Source organism: Gekko japonicus, unplaced genomic scaffold (assembly GCF_001447785.1).
Source record: "Gekko japonicus isolate JY-2015 unplaced genomic scaffold, Gekko_japonicus_V1.1 scaffold6847, whole genome shotgun sequence".
Classification (NCBI taxonomy): Eukaryota; Metazoa; Chordata; class Lepidosauria; order Squamata; family Gekkonidae; genus Gekko; species Gekko japonicus.
The window spans coordinates 1,003-8,841 of record NW_015163290.1 but is presented as its reverse complement, the minus strand read 5'-3'; the positions used below and the strand labels follow the sequence as shown (position 1 = coordinate 8,841).

The window sequence follows — 7,839 nt, the reverse complement described above, 5'->3', positions numbered from 1 at the left end:
AGCCCTTTTACTTCCAAAAATCTGCTTTTCGATCAGCTTGCCAATCCAACCGCAAGGAAACTAAACTTTAGAATCTCCTTACCATTCATAAGTCTCTATGATCAAAGTACGCACCAAATACTGTCCCTTTAAAAAAACTAACCGCTTTTAGTACAGATCCTGGTCGCTGCTCCACTTTAGCCACCAGAGGGCCGACGATTCACTTTAAAGACAGAGTCTGTGGTTAGGTCACATGACCTAACTTTCCACTGTTCTCCTTCCTGAAGAAAGCATTAGTCCCGCCTCCCTCTTCGCCTCTCGTCGCCAACTTTTGGGGATGTTTACATCAGCCGAGAAAGGATGCCAAAGTCTCTAAGGTCTGTTTAAATGCTCAGCTCTCTTTTGGAAAAACTCTCAGCTACAGTCCATAGCCACAGTTTGATCAGTCCCTCCTTCTATGCTTTCGCTTTTGCTTAAAACGTCAGGAGATAGGTCGTCCTCCCCCCCCCCCCCGTTTATACGCTTATAGTAGGGGGACTTCACATCTAGGCTTTGGTGTCTCGTTTCAACGACAACTCACTTATCAGTCCTTGAATCGATCCACCAGGTCCTAAGACGGCCCCTGGGATCACACCAGGCAGAGAAAATCGCTAAACCTCCAAGCACTTGTTCCGGTGGTCGCTTCTAATCTAATACTGGGAATCAGGGCAGGACCTTCAGGGCAGAGAGTAGCCCCCCTGTACCGGCTGCCGGCCGGAGGTAGGGCTCTCCAAAGCCCCCTGGCTAGAAGCCCATTGTCTCCATGGGGGAGCGTGCACAATCATGCTCCCGCCTAATCCCCAATTTATGGCACACGTCTCTCGGAGGAGCCAAGAGATGTTGCCATCATTGAAACGCCCAAACCAGAAGCTCCCATTATAGGGTTAACTTGTTTACCATCTCTACCATTGTTTAGACTGACCTGGAAGGGAAACCTGGCACAGGGCCAATGGGGAGAAAGCCCGCGAAAAGTGGTCTGTATTGGTTACTGGTTTCAGGTGTCTTCCTTTCTAGGGGTAAAGAAGAAGCAGATTCTCCATTGTTGTGTATTCAGTGTAACCATGCTTTCCTAACAGTAAGATGTAGAAAATGTAGCTCTTAGATATGTTTGTTATTTTGTTAGGTTTCCTGTGTACCTTTACCCTTAGAAATAAAGTTTTTTCAACAGAAAGAAATCTCTCCAGTGAAGCAAAGATCCATTGAAACTCTGAGTAATTAAGTATTTTTGACTATTTTCCAACAAAAGGAAGGAGCTGTACACACAATTCCTTGGCATGGTTGTTGAGACCCCTTGGGACAGGTCTTAGGGAAGGCATGGGGCACACTTAGAACCCCGGAAAGGGGGGCCAGTGGGAATGCATCTTCAGTGGGTCAGATCACAGATGCTAGCAGGGTTATGACCTCCTGGGGCAAAAAGACCCACTGAAATCAATGATGAAGGATCCAGCTGCCAGACCCCCTGGTTTAGGTGGGGGTCCCCTGACACCAGGCCCTGCCCCCCAACTGCTGATCAGCTGGGAGGTGGGGGGACTTACTAGTAGAAAGAGGAAGGCCCAGGCCACATTGCTGGTGTCGCACAGGAAGTGATGTCATCACACCGGCGACTTCCAGTTGACGCGCTGGTATTTGGGCAAGAACTCTATGGTAGAAGCCAGTTTTACCATAGAATTTTTGCCTATGTACCAGAATATTGCCTGGAAGTTGCTGGTATGATGGCGTCACTTCCTCTCCGATACCAGCGCCATGAGCTGGGCCTTTCTCCTGGTAAGTCCCCTTCATCCCCCACTGGTTGCCTAATGAAAGAAGTGCTGCCTGCACATGTTCAGAGAGGCTTTTTTCAATCCACTAGCCATCTCACAGGTGGAAAGAGAGCCAAAAAAACCAGTGAATTGGGCAGTTTGTGAGGGCCCAGGGACAACGTTTAAATCTCTCCCTTAGCGAGGTCCAGCTATGTAACTGAGCTGACGAAAAAGATTCATACAAAGTCTTCCGGGCGTTGCCAGGAGGAGAATAATTCAGCTGAGTTTGTCCGCTTCTTCCCTGCCTTCATTTGGGCAGTGAGAGACTTCACTCTGCAGCTGGAGATGGACGGACGACCTGTCACTGAGGACGAGTACCTGGAGAGTGCCTTGAAATTGCAGAAAGGTGAGAGGGTCACAGAGCCTCCATTTCAGTTTAGTGTAGTGGTGTAGTGTAGAGAGCCAGTTTGGTGCAGTGGTTAAGAGTGTGGACTCTAATCTGGGAGAGCTGGGTTTGACCTCGGGTCAGCCACAAGTTCTCTCAGAGTTGTTCTCCCAAGGGCAGGTCTCGAGAGAGCTCTCTCAGCCCCACCTACTTCACATGGTGTCTGTTGTGGGGAGGGGATGGGAAAGGGATTGTAAGTCACTCTGAGACTTCTTCTCTTCATGCTGAGATGCCATATTTGCTACCTGGAGCTGCCTTCCCTTGAATCCACGAATCCTCTGTCTGAACTTTGCTTATAATCTCAGCTCCTCTCTTAGTATTGTTCTGAGTGGGCAGACAATAAGATGGCATAGAACCAAAGGAAGCTGTCTGTAACCACTAGCCACTGATTGCTGTAAAAAGCAAAGATGTGCAACTTAGTTTCTGCCGTGTGCTTAGCTCTATCCTTTGACCACTCAGTTCCACCCTTTAACCTCTTGGTGAATAGATATTTCACATGCTTGTAAGTTCACTGCTACTGTCACTGATGGCCTGCTTTTCTCTTCCCCCCTACCTTTTCCCCTAGGAAACACAGAGCCAATCCAGAAATGCAACGCGCCCAGAATATGCATCCGCAAATTCTTTCCTTCCCGGAAATGTTTCACGTTTGACCGTCCAGCTAACAAGAGGAAATTGCAGCGGCTGGAGGAACTGGAAGAGGAAGATCTGGAGCCGGACTTCTTGGAACCAGTGAATGATTTCTGCGAGCACGTCTGGAACACCTCCCGACCCAAGACGGTCCCAGGAGGCCGGGTTGTCAGCGGAACAAGTGAGGAGCGTTCCTGAGAAGTCATATAGGTTGGGGCTAATAAGCCTTTTTAGTTGCACCCAATAATAATGGTGTTGGCCATGCTGGGAGATCTCTCAGAGCCCTTCATGTGTTCAGACTGCACTGCAGTACGCTTTAGTGTTCCACACTCACATATAGCACACTTGAAATTGTGTTCTTGGGTAAAGAATATGCAGATTCATGGCTATGACTGTCTTGCTGCTATTAACGATCAGTGAAAGAGTATTGGTATCAAAAAGGAACTTGGTGTAAGGATGTCATAATCCTGGGCCTATAGCGGTGCGACCTGCAGGCTCTAGCGAGGCCTAGTAGCTCCAGGGAAGCCTGCATTGGAGTAGCTATCAGGGCCTACATTTCCCAGGTTCCCTCTGGACCCTGGTGTTATCATCCTGGGCCTATAGCGATGCAGCCTGCAGGCTCTAAGGAGGCTTAGTGGCTCCAGGGAAGCCTGCATTGGAGTCGCTATCAGGGCCTACATTTCCCAGGTTCCCTCTGGACCCTGGTGTTATCATCCTGGGCCTATAGCGATGCAGCCTGCAGGCTCTAAGGAGGCTTAGTGGCTCCAGGGAAGCCTGCATTGGAGTCGCTATCAGGGCCTACATTTCCCAGGTTCCCTCTGGACCCTGGTGTTATCATCCTGGGCCTATAGCGATGCAGCCTGCAGGCTCTAAGGAGGCTTAGTGGCTCCAGGGAAGCCTGCATTGGAGTCGCTATCAGGGCCTACATTTCCCAGGTTCCCTCTGGTCCCAGTGATTGGTTAATAGGGGATTTTGGAGGGGAAACTACACCAGCAGGGGAGCAGAGGGTGTGGCCTGGGAATAAGGAATAAAAGGCCTGGCCCAAAGTGGGAGGGTGTTCTCTCCCTCAGGGAGCATGGCTGGTGAGGATGCTGCAGAAAGAGGGATCCCTCATCCGAAAGGGGTGAATCAGTCTGAGACCAGGTACCTGGGAAGGCTAAGACCATACGGTCAGATGCATTAGGATCAGGGCCGGCTTGCCCGCTAGGCGAACTAGGCCTTTGCCTAGAGTGCGAGCCGGCCATTAGTGCATGGGAGGAGAGGCAGGGGTGGCCGCTGACAGCCTTTCGTCGCCCGCAGCCCGGGGCAAGAAGGGCGGGGGGAAGGGGGCCGAGGGGAGCGCTGGCCAGGCCCGTGGCCAGGCCGGCAGGGAGCCAAACCGCAAAGCCGCCGGCCCAATCAGCGCCCCTGAGACGCTCCTCCTCCTCAGGTAGCCTCGGGGCCGACGGGGGGGAGAGGCGAGGTGCCCCGGGCTGTCCTGCCTGCCTGCCTGCTTTTGGCCTGGCTTGGGGCCGCCTGAGACTGCCCGCCCACCCGCTGCGCCCGGAGGAGGAGTCGGAACGGCCACCGCCACTTCCCCGTGAGAAAGCCCCCACCCCGCCCAGAAGAAGCTGCCCCCCTGCCGCCGGTGGAGCGCAAGGAGCGGGGAATTTTCAGTGTGACCCTAAAACCACTGTCTAGTATGGATTAGATCTGCTTCAGATTGCTGGCGTGAGTTTGCTTTTGTCGGTCTGAATTTTCTTTTTTCCCCCTACTCAACCGCCCTGTTTTCTGAGATGGCTGAACAGCCTGGGATACCCTTGGAGAGCAACCCTGTGTGGAGTTACTCCAGGGTAGCCCCGTTAAGTTGCACAGGGTGTCGCTGACGGCAGCCTGTCTGGCTGAAGAAGTCCCAAGAAGAAGTCCCAGCCCTGCCAGGATGGTCTCCAGGCCCCGCCAGGAGGTTGGCATCTGCGCTCGCCTAGAACGCAGGACAACCTCGGGCCGGCCCTGATTAGGATTTATTATTTTACTGATTTACCTACCTTTACTGGGCTCATTATTCCTACATGGCTTTTGAACTACAGTTGTTATTAAATCTCTTTAATAAAATGAGTTTTTTCCTCGGCCTGGGTCCTCCTCACGCCTCATTTGGTCACGTATAAAGGGAAACCTACTGGAAAGGTACTGTAGAAAGGGGTAGGATGGGTGCTCTGAAGGCCTGTAGCTACAGTGGGACATTTCAAGGCAATGCGGTTGCGTGGGGGGGGGGGGTGAGAGAAGGAGGGGATCCTCCTAGGTTACTCTGAGCCAGTGACTGACTTCCGCTTTCGCCCACCCTCCACAATAGGGGAAATAACTCTGCTCCTGCCTGCGAGTGTGAATTTATTTTATTATGTCAGTACCCCCTGACTTATTTAAAGGCCCCCCAAATTACAAAATCCTGGCTACAGGTCTGGTGCTCTGGGGCCCTCCCAAGGAGACCCATTCCAGAGTGGAGGCAGCCATTAGAGAACCTTCCTAGCCGCTGCCTGTGACAAAGAGGCTTAACCAAGAAGAGGTTGTTTTATGATTCACTAACCTTATGATTCCTTGTTTTACCCCTCCCTCCCTTTGCAGTGCTCGCAAACCTGGCAAAGAACTACGTGGAAGCGATCAACAGTGGGCAGGTGCCTTGCTTGGAGAACGCCGTGCAGGCCCTGGCCGAGATTGAGAACACAGCTGCTGTGCATGAGGCCATTTCCCGTTATGAAGAGCTGATGGAGAAGCGGATGAAGCTGCCCACAGAGACGGTGGAAGAGCTGCTGGGGGTGCATGCTGCGTGTGAGAGGGAGGCCACGGTGGTGTTCATGGCCTGTGCTTTTGGGGACCACATCGAAAAATTTCAAGCCGATCTTATGGTATGTTCCCTCTTATGACTTCTCAATGTGCTGTCATCTCATAGCCCTTTTCCAGGATGTCATGACAACAAACTAATAGTTAATGACTGAGCTGTAATAGTTAACAATTGAGCTGTAGGGGTGACCATCCCATTGCATAGTACCCCAGGGAAGGAATGTTTTCTCACTGTTACCAACACACTTATTTCTGGATCTTCTTGTTTTGGTAGCGTAACCTGCAAGAGAAGAAAAAGGAGTTTTGCAGGAGGAATGAACAGGTGTCTTCCGACCGCTGCCTTGCTGTGCTTACGGATCTTTCCCGGGAGCTGGAAGATGGGATCGCCAAGGGGATCTACTCTGTGCCTGGTGGCTATCAGCGTTTCTTGGAAAATCGGCGTGAAATAGAGGAGACATACCGCCTGACACCTGGGAAAGGGATTCAGGTAGGGCACAACTGAGTTTCTTTGAGATCTGCTTCTGAGCAATATTGAGACCGATGGGTTATTGATCAGAGGAAGGATGAAATGACTTTGTGTGTTGACCGGTCAGCAGTGTGGCGGCTCTGGGCCGGAGGGGGAGGCTCTGAGGCAACTGCCTTCTGGATGGAAGAATGGCCAATTCCCCACTCTGGCGTCTCCTATAGATCCTTTAAACCCCAACTGCTCACGATCAAATAAAAAGGGGGACAGAAGCTTTGATTAAAGGATTGGTGGTATTCTTGCTCTGAGGCTAGCTGGCAGCTGAGTCCTGTGGAGGTAAGTGATCAAACGCCAGTCTGCTTTATGCTCAGATCATTTTTATTTGGCTCCTCATGCATTCAAAGGACCATTAATTTAAGATCCGGCTGGTGAATGAGTGAAAGGGTTTATCTTTAATGTTTATTCATTTATTTATTTCAATTTATATCCCGCCCTTCCCGCAAGTGGGCTCAGGGCGGGTCACAACAATAGATTACAATAAATTACAGTCTTCAGTAGTTCAGAATAAATAAATATCTGACATTAAAACAGTAAAAACAAATTAAAATGGGGAATTGCAACAGATTTCAGATTATAGTTCCTACAGCCAGGAACAAATGGGCAGAAGCTGAGCCATAGAGGTCTTGTTAATAACAGCATATCACTAGGGCTGCAACAAGGAGGCCTACTGCCTCAACCAAAAGCCGGGCAGAACAGCTCCATTTTGCAGGCCCTGAGAAACTGTAACAGATCCCTGATCTCAGTTGGGAGCATGTTCCACTAGGCTCGGGCAAGGGCAGAAAAAGCCCTGGCTGAGGCTAGGCAAATGTCCCTCGTGCTGGGGACAACCAGCAGATGGTTGTCCGCAGAGCACAAGGCTCTCTGGGGCACATATGGGGAGAGGCGGTCCCTAAGGTATGTTGGTCCCAGGTCGCATAAGGCTTTAAAGATCAACACTAACACCTTGAAACGGATCTGGTACTTGATTGGTAGCCAATGCAATTGGTGTATCACCGGCCGAATGCACACCCACACAGATGTTGCACTCAGCAGCAGGGGTGTGCATTCGGTAAAGCCAAACTGAAATAAACCCCAAAAATTCCTTTTCGGCATTTTTTCAGTATTCAGCAAGCCAAATCAGAATCTGATTTATTCGGTATTATTTGGCATTGCCGAATACAGACTTCGGGGGGGGAGTTAAACTTTAATGGGCTGCACTTACCTTCTTTTCCCCACCTTTTCTGTCTCTATCCCACCCTTTGCTCTGCTTTCCAAAAGGGAGGGGGAAGAGGGACCTTACATACAGCCAATCACTGCAATGCATTTGCAATGGCATTGCTGCTTGCAAGGCTGTTGTTGCTGCTGGCTTTGAACATGAAGCCCAACTACTAGTTTGCTTTCCCAGGGACAAAAGGGGGGAGGAGCACTGGCCAATAGGATTACAGGTAAGGGTGGGCACACTGCTGTTTGGCCAATTTCAGAAGTTTGGGGTTTTTTTGAATTTTTTCTGTGTATTGTTGTTGTGATGATTCTGTGCTTAAATTGACATCAGTTCTCCTGTTGAGCTGACATTTGCCACAGTGGCACTGAGTTCAGCTGGTAGGTTGGCACTGGGCTCTGCTGCTGATCAGTAACACTAGAACATTGCACTGCATCTGCTGCTCGCCTTCCAAACATGCCCCCTATACTAAAGA

At 50.6% G+C, this 7,839-nt stretch overlaps 1 protein-coding gene across 1 annotated transcript in view; it reads left to right on the top strand.

Annotated features, from left to right (window-relative positions):
- The window catches only part of LOC107107003 (guanylate-binding protein 1-like), a gene marked incomplete at its 3' end in the record, with an annotated part of 16,545 nt that extends 10,415 nt beyond the window's left edge, over window positions 1–6,130 (top strand). The window contains exons 5-8 of the mRNA XM_015407218.1: window positions 1,967–2,163; window positions 2,768–3,010; window positions 5,428–5,708; window positions 5,918–6,130. Of these exons, the coding sequence (XP_015262704.1) occupies window positions 1,967–2,163; window positions 2,768–3,010; window positions 5,428–5,708; window positions 5,918–6,130 (934 nt within the window). The remainder of the gene's footprint in view (window positions 1–1,966; window positions 2,164–2,767; window positions 3,011–5,427; window positions 5,709–5,917) is intronic.
- Between the last annotated feature and the right edge of the window lie 1,709 nt (window positions 6,131–7,839).